This window comes from Lepus europaeus, chromosome 12 (genome assembly GCF_033115175.1).
Source record: "Lepus europaeus isolate LE1 chromosome 12, mLepTim1.pri, whole genome shotgun sequence".
Classification (NCBI taxonomy): domain Eukaryota; kingdom Metazoa; phylum Chordata; class Mammalia; order Lagomorpha; family Leporidae; genus Lepus; species Lepus europaeus.
Genome location: NC_084838.1, coordinates 96,015,512 through 96,032,360, shown reverse-complemented (window position 1 = coordinate 96,032,360; position 16,849 = coordinate 96,015,512). Strand labels below are relative to the sequence as shown.

The following is a 16,849-nucleotide window of genomic DNA, read 5'->3' as shown; positions in this document are numbered from 1 at the left end:
CCGGGCCCCTCCTCCGGCTCCTGCGCGGCCGCCTCCCTGCAGGCTCGGCCGGCGCCTGCTGCTGCTGTCCCCGCAGCGCTGCTGCTCCGCGCCCGCCGCCCCGAGCGCCCGCGCGCGGGACTGGCGGGGGCCTCGGCGGACGAGCGGGCGCGCGGGGCCATGGTCGTGGCCCCCTGACGGGCCGCGGCCGCCTCCATGAAGCGGAAGAGCGAGCGGCGGCCGAGCTGGGCCGCCGCGCCCCCCTGCTCGCGGCGCTGCTCGTCGACCTCCCCGGGCGTGAAGAAGAGCCGCAGCTCCACGCCGCAGGAGCTGCACCGCCTGAACCAGGACGACCTGTACCTGGACATCACCGGTGAGCCGACGGGCGGGCGGGCGAGCGCGCGCGGGGGGCCGCACCCCGCTGCCCACCCCGGGGCTGCGGAGGCGCCTGCGGGGGCCTCTCGGCCCCCAGTGCCCGTGGGTGTCCCGGCCGCCACACCCCCTGCGGGGCGCGGGCTCCCTGGGAGAGCCCCCAGCCTCGAGTTTGCAGCGGCGTCAGCTGTAACTTTACCCGTGCAACACCCTCCTCTCGCGGGGAGGGCCGAGGGTCACCTTCCTAAATTGCGGGCGTCAGCTCGGCGCCCCGGAACGTGCGGTTCCTCCCCTCGGGCTTTTCTCGGCGTTCCGCTACACGCCGCCTCCCGGGGTTGCGAGCTCGTGGCCTCTGGACCCTGGGGTCCGTCCCAGAGGACTCCCCGAGTGCGCCGGGCACGCCTGGCCCGGCAGCTGCCTCCTTGCAAGGCTGGCCGAGCCACCGCTGCCCGGTGGACAGAAGCGTCCCGCGTGGCGCGGCGTCCCCGGCCGACCGCGGGTCCAGTTTGTCCTGCCTGCGCTCACGCATGCAGCTCTCCAGTGGCCCCCCCACACCGGGGGTCTTGCCCCTCCTCTACTCCGAGAGGAGGGTCGCGTTTGTCGCTTCGGAACCCTCCGGCGTGCCGAACGGGCAGGGTTGTCACCTGGGAGCAGTCCCAGCCAGGCCCTTGGGGTGGCTGTTGCATTTGAGTTAATGGATGGTGTCGCTTTGGAAGTCCAGTGAGTGGGACTTGGCAGCCTTTGGGTCTGCCTGGCTTGACCCCGAGCGTGCAGGAGTCCGGTGTGGTGCTGTGAACCGCAGGGCTGCGTCCCGCGGACTGCGTGAGCTGGTGCCTGTGTTTTTTTTTTTTTAAATAGTTTCCCGCCCTTAGCCTTTGATGAGCCAGGTGTGCCGGAGCGCTGAGAGCCTGCACGTACATTGAGTGACCCGTTACCGTGTCGGGTTGCCGAAAAGCACGGTCTATGGGAAGTTTAGCTGCGAGTGGAGGGAGGTTGGGTTTGGTGGATGGATCCGAGGAGGAGGGAAGAGGCGGGCTTGCTGTAAGTACCTGTCCCCGGCTGGCACCTGCCTGGGTCCAAGGTACAAGAGGGGTGCCGCAGGACCTGTAGCCATCTTGCTAAGGCTGAGCGCAGGGCCCTCTGCACCGTGTGCACCCCGGGGAGGGGTGGGTGCCTACGCCTTGCTTCTGACACCTCTTCTGTGTTGCAGGATCTGTGTTTCTTGGCACTTCATTGTAGGGCAAGTAACACAGCTCCACGGCCCAGACTCTAAGGGTAGACAGAAAAGTTGGTGCCCAGGCCGCTGTGGGCAGTTTCGTGGAAACTTCCAGAAACAGATTTTCATGTGTTCCTATTATGTGTATATAGATACATTTTTTTTCCTTCTATATATGCATGGTAGCCCACAGCGTGTGTTAAGCATTGTTCTGTTGTCACAGTATTTCTTAGCAGAACCATTGTTCTGTAGTGGTGCATACGAAACTCCCTCATCTAACTACCGCTCAGGCTAAAAGTAGATACGGTTCTAAAGAGTAAAGCCATAAAATATATATTTGAATTTTAATGTGGAGAGAGATGGGGGAAATTTAAATGTTTTTATTAACTTGCTTAGCTCGCTCTTGGTAAACACTTGTTTCCGGTCAAAAAGGTTTTTGACAGCAGTCCTTGTAGTGAATCTTCTTTTCCTTTCAATGACATAAAAAATGACTGAGGTGAGGCGGTGACCGATTAATTAACTAAGCATCACCAAGCATAAAACCAAAATGCCGGATTGCAAGCTACAATCATGGGAGGGTCCAGCCTTGTGGAAGGTGGCTGGAGAGGGAGAGGATGCGGTGAGCTTTCCCAGGGGTTTCTCCAAGTGTCCCTGAGGGAGGGGGTCCCGCCCTCCTGGAGGAACGACGCTAAACCAGCCTTCCAGTGGAAGACAAGTTAAGACAACTTAGTTTGCATCGCTTTCCGTTGGGTTTGCAGGGAAGGCTTGAGGCCTGTCTTCTTCAGCAAATGGCAGATGAGCTCCCCCCTCCTCCCCAACTTGTTTTGCCCTCGGCCACTGTTTTCTCAATTTGAAAAGCAGCACACGTGCACTTCTAAAAGTCTGCCTCCCTTGGTGACACTTTCCCCCTTTCAATGTTTTGCACATATTCGAGTTTCCACAAATTGTGCCATCCCAGCATTTTTGCTAGTGGCTGGCTGGTACTGCCTCGTGTGGCTGAATTGTAATTTGTTGAGTGGTTAGAAGTAAGTGGTTATTTGGGGTTTTCCAGGCCCTAGTTACCGTGGCTGCAGTGGCATCTGTGTTTGTGTGTGTCTGTCTACATGTTGGCAGCTCTGTCTGTGAACTTCCGGTTGTGAAAATGCCAGGCCAAAGTGTGGGCGGCCTTTTCCATCCCTCAGTGGACTTTTTGGCTATTCTGAATAATGCTGCTGTGAACATTCATGAAGTTTTCGCGTGGACGTGTTTTCAATAACTTTGAGTGTCTGCCCAGGAGGGCTGGGGTATGTGGTGGCTCTGTGTCTGATGTTTTGAGGAGATGCCAGACTCCCTTCCAAAACTGCTGCGGCTCCAGCATCCCCCCCAAGCAGTGTACCGCATTCCACAGCCTTGCCAACGCTTGTTACTAGATTCCGGGGACCCCTGGGAGCTGGTTTGTAAACATGGGGTGTTAATGCATGTTGTCAATTTTGCCCTTGGGTAGTTTTTTTTTTAAAGATTTAAGAATTTCTTTATTTTCATTTTATTTGAAAGACAGCAATCTGACTGGTGCTTCCACTCCACTCTGCCTCGAATGCCCACAATGGCTGGTGGCTGGTGGCAGGGACCCACTACTTGAGCCATTGCCTGCTACCTCCTAGGGACCTAGAATCAGAAATGGGGCTGGGCCTGGAACCCAGGCTGTGAAATGGGATGTCAGTCCCACGCTGAGTCTTAACTGCTACATCAATGCCTGCACCTATGGTAATTTTTTTAAAAAGATTTAGTTATTTATTTAAGAGAGTTGGGTGTGGGGGGCGGGGTGGGAGGCCGGAGAGAAATCTTCCATCCACTGATTTCCTCCAGAAATCTTCCATCCACTGATTCACTCCAGATGGCCACAATGGCTGGGACTGGGCCAGGCCAAAGCCAGGAGCCAGGAACTTCCTCTGGGTCTCCATGTGGGTGCAGGGGCCCAAGCACTTGGGCCATCTTCCCAGCTGCTTTCCCAAGCCATTAGTAGGGAGCTAAATCGGAAGTGGAGCAGCTGGGACTTGAATGGGATGCTGACATGGGGATTCTGGCATTGCAGGCAGTGGCTTAACCCTTTGTGCCACAACGCCAGCCCCAGGAAAAACTTTTAACTTTAGTCATCTGACATTTTAATGTCAGCCTGTTTAATCTGTAAATTACACTCCCACTGATGTGAGGATTTCACTTGTGTGCGTTTAATATCGGGTACTTGATGCCTGGTTTTGTTCCTGTGGGCCCTTGTTATGTGGTCACACCACGGTACTGGACATTGACTCCTTGTGCAGTGATGTGGATTTTTTTTTCCCACTTCAGCTGTATCCAGGTGCACAGCGTGAGACCCAAGGTCAATATGCAGTGAAAACCATTTGCATGAATGCTAAGGGGTTAGAAGAGGGCAGAGTCAGTTGCTACCGGTGAAGAGAGCTGAGAAGAGGGGCTGTGAGGAGGGTTTCCCCTGGGTGGCCTCTAGAGGATGATCTAGTTCTGAACACTGGCCATGGCTGTGTGCTTTTTCTCAGCCTACTCGGTGCCAGAGGTCAGATCTTTTTTTTTTTTTAATCTAGGTTTTCCCATCTCTTAAATAGGTCCACTATAAAGGACAGTACATAGTCCCCTCTCCTTTTGATTAATGGATACTTTGTTTGAAGACTAGCACTACTGTATAATCTCTGCTTGATAATTTGTGGGACTTAATTAGTTGTTGCAGAGCATCGATTGATTTCCCTTTTCCCTTTTCTAAGTGTCTGCTTAGTAAAGACAGTTGGTAATAACTGTTGGCCAAAACAGTCTTGGTGGTTTGTCTTAAGTTTCTTTCTTTTCTTTTTTAGTTTTCCAGTGTCTGCCGTTATCTAACTTAGAGTGTCTGTAATATAACAAATAATTTTATTGGAGAAGCCTGTTAAGGTCAGGATTGCCCTTTTAAAGCAATACTCAGCAAATAAAGGATACTCACCAAATAAAATTAACCTGATACAGCGTCTCCCCTCCCACCCCTTCTATTTTTAGGATCTTTAAAATTCACAGCAGACATCATTAGGGAAAATTTATTCATTAATTCAAGAAGTATTTATTGAATGCTTACTATGTAAAATGACCATGCATATTCATTGTTTGCAGTGATAGAAGTCTATTTTTCTTGATAGAAAAGTAGTGCTGTTACATGGAGCCCTGAGTCAGAGAAAACAAATCCGTTTTTTATAAGATTTTATTTATTTATTTGAGAGGTAGAGTTATAGACAGAGGGAGAGACAGAGAGATCTTCCATCCGAAGGTTCACTCCCCAAATGGCTGCAGCAGCCCAAGCTGAGCTGATCTGAAGTCAGGAGTTTCTTCTGGGTCTCCCACATGGGTGCAGGGGCCTAAGGACTTGGGTCGCCTTCCACTGCTTTCCCAGGCCATAGCAGAGAGCTGCATCAGAAGAGGAGCAGCTGGAACTTGAACCTGTGCCCATATGGGGTGCTGGTGCCACAGGCAGAGGCTTAGCCTACTATGCTACAGCGCCAGCCCCAATAAATCCATTTTATTTTAGTAGGAGTTTCCTGTTGTAGTAGATGGTTGTGTTTCTGGGATTGAAGCTCATCAAAGAATGTAGTGTTCTTTATTCTTCTTGCCTGTGACTTGTTTCCATACTTTCAAATTTGTGCATAATGTGAAATTGTTTTCTTGATTGATGTGCTTGCTTAACTCTTAACATCTTCACTTCTGATGGTTCATGGAAGTTACCTACTTTACATCTTATTCCTTAATTGATCCAGTATCACTTGGAGGCAAAAACTGGAACAGTTTCAAGTATTCCTGCTTAAATGGACATAAGGAATGGTTGGGTCTACAGAAGAAGAGAAAGGAGTAAAGAGAGTTATACCCATTATAACTGCTCTGTGCCTTTGGATGGGGGAGAATTTCCCCAGCTCCTGTTGGGGTGTGCCACACTGGAACAGAATCCTGCAGTTTCAGGATGGAAGGAGGGCCTTGGTGCATACATGACACATTTCTTGGAGAGTTCTGACTTAGTTTCTGGGACTGAATTGATAGGACAGGTGTGTTTCGTTTTATCTTTCAAGTATTTCAGGAGATCACCTAGAAATAAATAATGTAACCTTCCCCACAACAAGCCAAGGGCCAGAGCCATAACTGATTTGGCCACATGGATGCAGTCTCCTGTTGGCGAGGCCTTCACTGTCTCACTTTCACTCTTTCTAACCTAGAACTTTGGTTCAAAGAGTTGTCTGCAAATGACTGGTTGAGCATCTCCTGCAGTCCCGTGCCACCGAGTTGCAGGACAGTGTTGAAGCAGGTGCTTCCTAAGTAGTGTCTGTAAGGTTGAACTCTGAGAGCGATGAGTAATTGGGGAATTTGGAGGAATGAGCACAACAAATAGATTTTTCAGGTTCTCCCAAGCGCATGCTATTTCCAAGTTGACTGTCATTATAGCCCACATTTTCAAGAGGTTTCATTCACTCAGCAAATACATATTGAATGCCACCTCTTTTTTTTTTTTTCCCCATCAAGTGCTAAAAATAGAGCACTGCTGGAGATACGCCCTGCTCTCCTGGCCTTTGTTTTCTGTGTTGGTTGAGAAAATCAACCGGAAAGGGTCTGAGGAAGAATAGCTCACGGAAGGACCGAGCTGTGGTTGAAATGTTTGGGGCAGAAAAAGTTGGGGGAAGAAGAGTTTTTGCAAAGTTGTATGAGGAGACAGCCTGGAAAGCTTGTCTCTGCCCCTCCCTGGGGCTGAGCACAGATAATTGCCTCTCCGCTCTTTGATGTGTCACGGATTTGCTGTGAGGATGAGCCGGAGGGGCAGCATGTGTAGTGCCTGGTGAGTTGCCGTTGGCCAGGGCTGCAGGCGTGTTCTCTGGGGGCTGGGAGCACGGTCGTCATGGTTAGAAGGGTTTCCAGCTTTCCCCGTCAGCTGCCTGCGTGCACAAATGCTTGAGTGAATCAGCACAGTGGAAAAGCAGAGCGCGAGCTCAGGGCAGGGCTGCTCCGGAGCCGGCGGGCTCAGAACTTGTCAGAGGCGAGGAGGTTTGGCTTCCTTCATTGTCTTTGTGCCTTTGGAGCTATGTTACCGCTTTCTGGAAAGGTTCCTTCTAAGGAGAAGAATAAACCAAAGCTGTGACTTCCTTCCTGAGGCTGCTGTTAGGTATTTTATCATTCTGAAGGGTTTGCAGGTTGCCTGATGTAAAATCGCGGCTGAGCTGCTGCTCTATTGCTGCTGCTGGTGGTGGTGGGGTTCAGAAAGATGCAGAGGCCTCTTGGGAGAGCCACAGGTAGAACGCTACGGAAAATAAGACTAATGTATAACGTTTCTTGCTGCTAGAATAATAAGGCTTTGTGAACATGAATGTACATCATGACTGTGCCCTAATGCCCATTTTAAAGTAGCATTTCTCGGGTGATTATCTCAAAGGCTTAGTACTGGTGGTTCATATTATGGGCAGGTAGGCCTTGTGTGTGGGTATGTGTACGTGTGTGTGTTTCTGGCGTTGTTGTAAAGCATTGTGTGCCGCCTTTCCATGTTTGACTTGTAGCGCCGAGACACAAGTTTTGGGGAGGGTTGGGAGTTGGAAATAAAATAAGACATCATATCCAAATCTAGTTCTTTATTACGACTGGACAAAATGAATTTTAGTAGCCACTGTTTTGTTTTCCATCCCTTCCTAGCTACAGACTGTTTTCTAAGTAAATCCTGTAAGGTAACATGAAAATTAGTTTTGTTTTGATTTGTGCGTTGAAGTGAAAAACATAGGTAGAGTGTTGATCTGAGCACCTCCAAACAGGTCCTTGCTTAGAGCACTGTTAGGAATGAGGTCAGTGGCTGCCCCGGGTGGTTGTGAACCAGAAATAAGGGGGCCCGGGGCCTGGGTTTCGTAGGGCCCCTGGCCTGTCTTCAAATACTCCTTCCCACAATTCTTTGACCTCATAGCTTCCAGACTTAGTCATTTCTAGTTTTATAGGAAGCTCTGACTTCTACCTTAGGGATTACTATGGAACAGTTTTAACCGTCCTAAATGTTGACGTGGAATGTGTGCATCTTGACCGGCTCTCTAGGTGACGTGTAAGGCGTACGCCCTTCTCTCTCTCTCTCTTTTCTGTAGCTTCTCATGGATCTGCGCCAACAAAGGTATTCAGCTCTCCGATGATGTTCAGCTGTAGTCAGTCTGTTGTGATTTTTTTTTTTTTTTCTGACAGGCAGAGTGGATAGTGAGAGAGAGAGACAGAGAGAAAGGTCTTCCTTTTTGCTGCTGGTTCACCCTCCAATGGCCGCTGGGGCCCGCGCATCTCGCTGATCCGAAGCCAGGGGCCAGGTGCTTCTCCTGGTCTCCCATGGGGTGCAGGGCGCAAGGACTTGGGCCATCCTCCACTGCCTTCCCGGGCCACAGCAGAGAGCTGGCCTGGAAGAGGGGCAACCGGGATAGAATCCGGCGCCCCAACTGGGACTAGAACCCGGTGTGCCGGCGCCGCAAGGTGGAGGATTAGCCTGTTAAGCCACGGCGCCGGCCTAGTTGTGATTCTTGGTTCTACCCTCTGCTGCCCAGTCTTGGGTAGCGGGTCTGATTTTCTGTATCTGTAGAGTATCTTTGATGTGTTTTTGACTTCAGTTGAAATTTATCTTTATATGAAGTGTTTTGTTGGTTTCTGTTTATAGATAATGCTGAAAGTAGTTTCTGTGACATTTTATTCCATTAACTATGAATGCCAAGTTTGTAATTGATGGATATTTTTGGAAATACTGAACTTTTAAAATCGAACCTCAGTTTTGTAGGCCTTTGCTGAAAGTATATTTATCATGGGGTGTTTTTAGTGTTGTAAAAGCTATTTTTTATTTTTTCCCTAGGTTATCTTATTCATCCTAGGCATTTCTTTGTGTAATACACAGGATATAGCCATTTACTGTGTTTGGCAAGAGGGATATCCCATGAAATGTTAACATTCATTCCAACTTGGGGAACAAGGAAGTACTTAGGGATTCTTTCTTTTTTTTTAATATTTATTTATTCAAAAGGCAGAGAAATCTTCCATGCACTGGTTCACTCCCCAAAGGCCACAATGGCCAAGGCTGGGCCAGGCTAAAACCAGGATCTAGGAGCTACATCCGTGTCTCCCATGTGGGTGGCAGGGGCCCAAGCTCTTAAGCTGTCCTCTGCTGCTTTTCCCAGGCCATAGCAGGGAGCTGGATCGGAAGTGGAGCAGCCTGGACAATAGCCACCCACTATGCCACAACGCCGGCCCCAAATATTCTATTTTCTAAAAAAAATCATTTTATTTATTTGAAAGAGTGACAGAAAGATTTCCCTCTGCTGGTTCATTCCTCATATGGCTACAGCCACCAGGGTTAGGGCAGGTCAAAGCTAGGATCCATGGAGTCCAGCTGAATCTCCCACAATGGCCATGTTCCCAGGCACATTAGCAAGGAGCTGGGTCAGAAGCAGAGCCACTGGGCCCCAGGCTTGCACGTGGTAGCTTAACCTGATGTGTGACAATGCTTGCCTGTATTTTCTAAAAGATTAAAGAGTATTCTGATTCATTCAGGATTTTCAAATTCCTCAAATAAAGACAATTAAATGAAAGGACAAATCTGAATGGCCACAGAATGTTTAAAAAAAAAATCTGGCTTTATTTTCATTCTCTTGATCTTTTATAGAACCTTATATAAATTCTTATATTCTGGGGGGAGGGCACATCTAGAGAATGCTTTATTCGCCAGTCGTTTTAAAGACTGGGTCTTTGAAAAGCTGACAAAGCTAGGCCTGATAAATTAATTCTTGGTGCGTATCACATATTGACTTCATTTTTCAGGTAGCTCGCTTTTATGCCATTAAAATTTGGTTAGCAGTGTACTTTTCACAAAAGAAAAACATCTTGTTCCTGATGTGGATGGTGTTTGTTGTTCCTCCACGTTCTCATTTGAGAGTGAAATGACCGTCTTGGCACCACACCACTGTGCAGTCTACGACGTGGATCTTTTTATGCTCAGTCCCTAATGGTATAATGTCATGACAGATGCGGAGTCCTGTAAAGTCCTCTATGGCAGGACCACCTCAGCCGAATCACTCTCTGCATTCCACTCATTTATGCTCACTGGGATGTGTCTTGAGTGTTAGGGAAGTAGTTCTTGTGTCCGTTCCGTGAGCATTCCCTGGAGCAAGGGATCGGGTCTTGATGATGCGCCCCGCTCCGAAGCCCGACAAGGGGCAGGTGCATGAAGTCCTCACGTCAGAGAAGACCGGGAAGGAAGGAAGCAGGCACTGTGTCGCGTTTCTCCCTTCTTCATTTAAAGTGTCACGTCTCCGTGTCGCTTGGTAATTCCTACGCAAGGTGAATTTTTTTTCTAGTGTCTGGTTGGATCTGTTTTTTCTCATGTGTGTGTTTTAACCTTTAAAAGGATGGTGTGTGTGTGTGTGTATATATATATATACACACATATATATAAATATATGTATATATACACACACACATATATAAATGCACATAGTTAATTTACTGAAAACCCTTCCTCCACTAAAACAGAACCAGGTCTACATTTCAATTAATTCTATATCTAGTATCCCAGAGGGTATAATTTAAAAATGAGATTCCTTGTTTATTCTTGGTTGGAAGTAATTACAGAGCACCTTTTACACTGAATATTGCTTCTTAAATGGAAGGCAGTAAAGATGACTAAATACTTCAAGGAACCAGACCTGCTCTGTGTGACTTGAACCGAGAAGATTTCTGATTTTTCACATTCTCGTCCGGGTGCTAAAGAAGCATTGCTTTGACAGGGGATGTAAAACAGAATTCAAATTACGGTCCTAAATTTTTGGGAGCTGTTCTCAGTTTGCTCTTGGAGTTTATTATTGTAATATTAGGTAGCTTGTTGGAAGCTCCTAAAACATGGCACTGAAGTCTCTTGACATGCATTTCTTTCCTTTGTGACAGTGCACTGTCAGAAAAGCTTTGAGCTTAGCTGGCAAACACGACTGAGACTGGGATTTTATCTTCACTTGTAATCTATTCTAATTTTAAGCTATGGTGGCCGAAAGCATAAATTCAATGAAGACATGTTTTATAGTCTGGTCCTTGCAGTGGCTCCTGCAAGGGCTGCAGGGAAGATGCCAGACAGGACCACAATGATGTCTAGGAAGTGACACCTGCACGGGGAACTGGATGAGACAGGTGTAGCCTGGTGCAGCCGGCTGTGTCGTGGGAAGAGCTTACCAGTCAGCGCCTCGCAGAATGAGTGGGGTCCTTGCCGAAGAGCTTTCAGCTGGGTGCGAAATTGTCCCCTCCACTATCGGCTGGTGCTATTCTTAAACATATTTATTCTTTTATTTTTATTTATTTTAGAGGCAGAGACAGAGAAAGGTCTTCTGTACCCTGTTTTACTTCCCAAATGCCCAGCCAGGTGCTAGGAACTCAAATCTGGGTCTCTTATTGAGAGTGGCAGGGACCCAGATACTTGAGCCATCCCCTACTGCCTCCCAAGGTCTCCAATAGCAGGAAGCTGGAATAGGGAGCAGGCCTGAGACCTGAACCCAGGCACTTTGCTGTGGGATGCAGGCGTCCCAAATGTCAGCTTGACCACTGCCAAGCACTTGCCCCAGAATATGCCTTCTTCTGGCCGTTCCCCTCCCCCGCCCCATGGCAGTTGGGGATGGAGTGGCTGCTGGGATGGGCAGACTCTCCCAGTCAGGATAATCCTCTTCATCCTTCCCCAGGGCTGCCTCACCCTCACTCTGTCACTAAGGAGCCTGGAGACTGACATTGAACCCGCATTAAGTACCAGCTGTGTTCCAAGATGAAGAAGCAGTGCACCCCGTGAACTTCCTGTTACTGCGGGGGCAGGAGAAGCAGCCTGTATCTATGAGGACCTTGTCAGATGGCTCTGATCCAAACACGTTTTTAGAGCTTAGCTTTGGGAAAATCCGACGTTAACCATTTCCAGCTAGAGTGCTGAAGGAATTGTTTTTTCTTGATATGACAGTTTTGGAGATGTACAAAACAAACGTGGGATATTCTGAAAGCTAACAGATAAACTAGGACTTTTTTTTTTCAAAGGAAGCAAACGTTTGAGAACTCTTATTTTAAAATGATTTCAGTGAGTAGATGTTCTAATATATAGATTTATGGGTAGGAATGTAGAATTTTATGCTATTTAAGCAATAATAATGTGAATTTTTGTGTACTTATTACACACCCCATTTAACATAATCCTGTGCTGGGCTGCTTTGCTGTCAATTATATTGTCTTTGAACTATTTAACAAAGCACAAACAGGCATATGTAAAGCTGTAGTCAGTGCTCGCCTTGGGTTCCCCAGAGCAGACACAGCCTCCAGGATCCCAGGGCAGGGACTTCCTGATGGCTGGGGAAGGCAGACAGCTGATTCATGATCCAGATTACTTTGGTCATAGCTGGAGTCTGAGCCCATTGGGGAAACCTGGGAGCAAGTCCAGAGCACACACGTGAGGGGTGACTTTGAGGGTGATGGGGGTTGGGATGTTTTTGTGTGAGGCTACTTCAGAAAGTTAGTGGAAAAATGGAATGAAAAGATACATTTATTTTGATTCAAAAAGTTGAAATCCATGCATTTTACGTTATTTCATTTTTATTTGTTTAAAGACTTATTTATTTGAAAGAGTACACAGAGGAGAGGCAGGGGTGGGGGGGTCTTCACTCCGCTGCTTCATTCCCCAATTGGCCACAATGGCCGGAGCTGCGCCAATCTGAAGCCAGGAAGACCTCCAGGTCTTCCCACACAAGTACAGGGGCCCAAGGACTTGGGCCATCCCCCACTGCTTTCCCAGGCCATAGCAGAGAGCCAAATTGGAAGTGGAGCAGCCAGGGCTTGAACTGGCACCCATATGGATGCTGGCACTGCAGACGGTGGCTTTACCTGCTATGCCACAGCGCTGGCCCTAAAATCCATGCATTTTAAAAAAAAGGTTTTATTTATTTGAAAGAGAGGCTCACTTGGTTAATCCTCTGCCTGCTGTGCTGGCATTCCATATGGGCGCCGGGTTCTAGTCCCGGTTGCTCCTTTTCCAGTGCAGCTCTCTGCTGTGGCCTGGGAGGGCAGTGGGGGATGGCCCAAGTGCTTGGGCCCCTGCACCCCCATGGGAGACCAGGAAGAAGCACCTGGCTCCTGGTTTCGGACTGGCGCAGTGTGCCGGCCGTGGCGGCCATTTGGGGAGTGAACCAATGGAAGGAAGACCTTTCTCTCTCTCTCTCATTGTCTAACTCTGTCAAATAAAAAAAAGAGAGAGAGAAAAAGAAAGAGAGAGAAAGCGAGCAATTGTCTGTCTGCTGGTTCACTCCTCAAATGGCTGCAATGGCTGTAGCTGGGCCCGAGCCAACTCTAGGAGCCAGGAATTCCATTTGGGGTCTCCTGTGTGGGTGACAGTGGCAGGGGCAGGGGCAGGGGCAGGGGCACAAGCACTTGGGCTGCTCTCCTCTGCCTTCCCAGGTGCATCAGCAGGGAGCTGAATCAGAAGTGGAGCAGTCAGGACTCTGCCCAGACTCAGAACTCGGATGTGGGGTATGGGATGCCTGCATCACAGGTGTTTGCTTAACCCACTGTGCCACATCGCAGACCCTGCAGGGGGAAATACTCATTTTCTGTGAATTTTGAAGGACCTTAGTACACCAGTAAATCAGTTACTGCTTGAGGACTGCAGGGGAGGAGCGAGTGGTAATTTTCAAGTGCTGGGAGGGTGTGCAGAATGGGCTCTGTAGGAAGAGAGACAGCCCTCCTACAGGAGGTGTCGGTGCAATTGGAAGTGGTGATGGAAGAGGGTCAGGGGTACGTGTGGGGTTCTTAAAGGGCTTGTTGCATCCAGTTGTGTTGGATGTGCTCTTAGTTCTAATACTACTTTAAGTTCTTAGCTGGTCGGATATCAACCGTTATCTTGAGTTGAGTGTGTAATGGTCACTATACGGTGATTCTGATAGAGCATGTCTAAAATGTAGGCTTAATGAGGCGCTTCCAAAAGAATGTTAGAAGGTGAAGATCGGTGTGCCATTAAGGACTGTTAGTAGTTGTTTGATTTTTTTTTTTTTAACAGCTGTATAAAGATCACTGTAGCTTAGAGGTTTGACTAGCGATGTGTGATTAGCATCTAGAAGAATTACGATCAGTGACAACTCCTGACTTGTGGAATGTGCGGTGACCGAAAGAGCTGAGCCATTGCCAACAGAGGATGCCAGGAATGGATCTCCATGGAGACTTTGCAGATTCAGATTCCGTTCAAGTTCATTTCCAGGAACTCCTCACAGTCAGCTAGATGGAGTTAATGCGCAACGTGGGAAGCCAACCACCTGAAGTCTTTTATTTTTGATGAGGTCAGATAACAAGCGTAGGTACTCTTGGGAATGTTTCAAGATAAATAACTCCACTGGTGTAATTGCTGGAGCGTTCATAATCTGTATGTGGTATGTTTGCACAAAGTGTTAGCAGATAGGAAGTGAGGGAGCCACAGGGTCCCCCACATGTGTGTAACTACATGCTATTTTCCATTGTTAGCTTTTTGGATACTTTCCCCAACGTTATTAAAGCCTTGCACAGTGCCTTTTCATTTTTCCTTGGGGAAGAAGAATTCAGTCTATTGTTCTTAGCCTAGGGGAAAAATAAGTCATACTGCTAATCTTGTAAGAGGTGGAATTCAACAGTGCCGAAGCTTTCATATGAGGTCAGGATTCAATAATAAAAGCCTCGTCTTTGGAAGCATTAGAAATAATTTTTCTTAAGTTTCTTTCATGGGCAGCTTTAAGAACTTTTTAAAATAGTGCTGGTGATCTTTTCTCCCTACATGAAGGCCTTGTTCCTTGCATTTGAAGTAGGCACAATTCTAGGTTCATCCTTGCTTCATGCGTGCATAGCCCTTTATTAAAACATAGCCCAGGGCTGGCGTTGTCACTCAGCTGGTTAAGCTGCTGCCTGTGTCGCTGTCACCCTGTATTAGCTGCTGCTCTGCTTCGGATCTAGCTCCCTGCTCGTGTGCCTGGGGAAGCAGTGGAAGATGGCCTCAAGTCTTGGGGTACCTACCCCCAACTTGGGGGAGTGAACCAGTGGATGTAAGATCTTTCTCTCTTCCTCTGTCACTCTGCCTTTCGTTTGATCTTAGCAAGAACACTGAGAAGTGGTTATTTCTCTACCTTTCAAAATAAATAAGTGAATCTTTTTTTTTTTGAGTCATTTATTTGAAAGGCAGAGTTACAGAGAGAGAGAAAGGGAGAGGAAGAAACAGAGATCTTCCATCCACTGGTTCACTTCCCAAATGGCTGCAACAGCCAGAGCTGGGCTTATCCAGAGCCAGGAGCTTCATTCAGGTCTCTCACATGGGTACAAGGGCCCAAGCACTTGGGCCGAGTACCATTGCTTTCCCAGGAATGTTAGCAGGGAGCTGGATTGGGAGTGGGGCAGCCGGGGCTCAAACTGACGCCCATATGGGATGCTGCTGCCACAGGCCACAGCTTTACCCGCTATGCCACAGCACAGGCCCCAAATAAGTAAATCCTAAAAACAACATCAACAAGAACATGCCCACCAGACAACACTGTTGCACACATGCCCAGGAGTTGGCTTTTGTCTGCTTAATTTTAGCTTTTCATTTTATGTTTTGAATAAGTAATACATGCTTGTGGTTCAGAATCTGAGACAAGAGTGTACAGCACTGGCCTACGCCACGGCTCACTAGGCCAATCCTCCGCCTGTGGCGCCGGTACCCCGGGTTCTAGTCCTGGTTGGGGCGCCAGATTCTGTCCTGGTTGCTCCTCTTCCAGTCCAGCTCTTTGCTGTGGCCCGGGAGTGCAGTGGAGGATGGCCCTAGTCCTTGGGCCCTGCACCCGCATGGGAGACCAGGAGGGGGTACCTGGCTCCTGTGGCAGCCATTTGGGGGGTGAACCAACGGAAGGAGGACCTTTCTCTCTCACTGTCTAACTCTGTCAAAAAAAAAAAAAAAAAAAAGTACAGCACTGATGAAGACACCTGGCTTCTTGTTTTCCCTCTACAGAATCAGTTAGCACTACTAGCCTCTTCCATGTCTTATCTGAGATATTCCTTTGTCTCTTACACTGTTTCTTGTTGCTGTAACAAGATACCTGAGACCAGGTAATTGATAAAGAAAATATGTTAATTGACTCACAGTTGTGGATAGTGGCAAATCCAAGGTCATGGTGCTGGCATCTGGTGAGGGCTTTCTTCTTTTAAAATTAATTAATTTATTTGAAAGGCGGAGTTACAGAGGCAGAGTGTGTGTGTGTGAGAGATAGACAGAGGGAGAGAGAGAGAGAAAGATACAGGGAGAAAGAGAGAGAGAGAGAGAGAGAGAGAGAGAGAGAGAGAGGTCTTCCACCTGATGGTTCACTCCCCAAATGTTCGCAGTGGCTGGAGCTGAGCTAATCTGAAGCCAGGTGCTTCTTCCAGGTCTCCCATGCAGGTGCAAGGGCCCAAGGACTTGGGCCATCTTCCACTGCTTTCCCAGGCCATAGCAAGGAGCTGGATCAGAAGTGGAGCAGCTGGGACTAGAACCGGCATCCATATGGGATGCCGGTGCTTGAGGCCAGGGTGTTAACCTGCTGAGCCACAGCGCCGTCCCCCTTTTTTCTTTTATAAGACCACTAACGCCATCAAGGGTTCCTCCCTCACCCCCGTGACATCATGTAATCCTAATCACCTCTCAGAGGCCTGAGTTTCATGTGGACTTTTGGGGATACAAGCATAGTAGTGTCTGTGTCTGTGATTACCTCATTGGCATCACAGAGCCAGAGTCCCACATTTTGCAGCTCGCTTTGTTCACTGCCCTTAAGTTGCTCCGTTGAGCACAGAATCTGAACAGAGGGAGCTGGAGAGCGCTCTTGATGGAAATGTGATGTTAATGGCTTCTGCGTGGGCAGTGTCTGTTCAGTGCTGAGTTCAGAAGGCTGAGATCTGTGGCTCTCCCCACCCCCTCCCTGCCAGAGTGGCTGTGATGTAAGTGCTCATTGTATTTAAAACAGACAACAGGGAAAAGAAAAGCATAGGTGTCAGTGCTGGACTAGCAAGGCTTGAGTTTAGACTTGGTTATGCTGTAAGAACAGACAAGCCCCCCAGATCGCTGCAGCTTCAAGTGAAGAGTCAGTTCTACACCTGCTGTGGGCTAGCAGGGGCTTCTGCTTTACTGTGGCGGCTCGGGGGCCCGGGCTGACGAGCAGTCCTTTTCTCAAAAATGTTGCTGGCTACAGTGCTACAGTGCCAGAGGAAGAAGAGCCGTACGCACCCGTCTTGAGTCAACGGTTAAGGCATATTCCC

At 48.5% G+C, this 16,849-nt stretch overlaps 1 protein-coding gene across 4 annotated transcripts in view; it reads left to right on the top strand.

The window, feature by feature from the left end:
- The first annotated feature begins 195 nt into the window (after positions 1 to 195).
- The window catches only part of CDC14B (cell division cycle 14B), a 104,249-nt gene continuing 87,595 nt past the window's right edge, over positions 196 to 16,849 (top strand). For all 4 annotated transcript variants that reach the window (XM_062208563.1, XM_062208558.1, XM_062208560.1 and 1 more), the window contains exon 1: positions 196 to 352. In XM_062208563.1, the coding sequence (XP_062064547.1) occupies positions 196 to 352 (157 nt within the window). The remainder of the gene's footprint in view (positions 353 to 16,849) is intronic.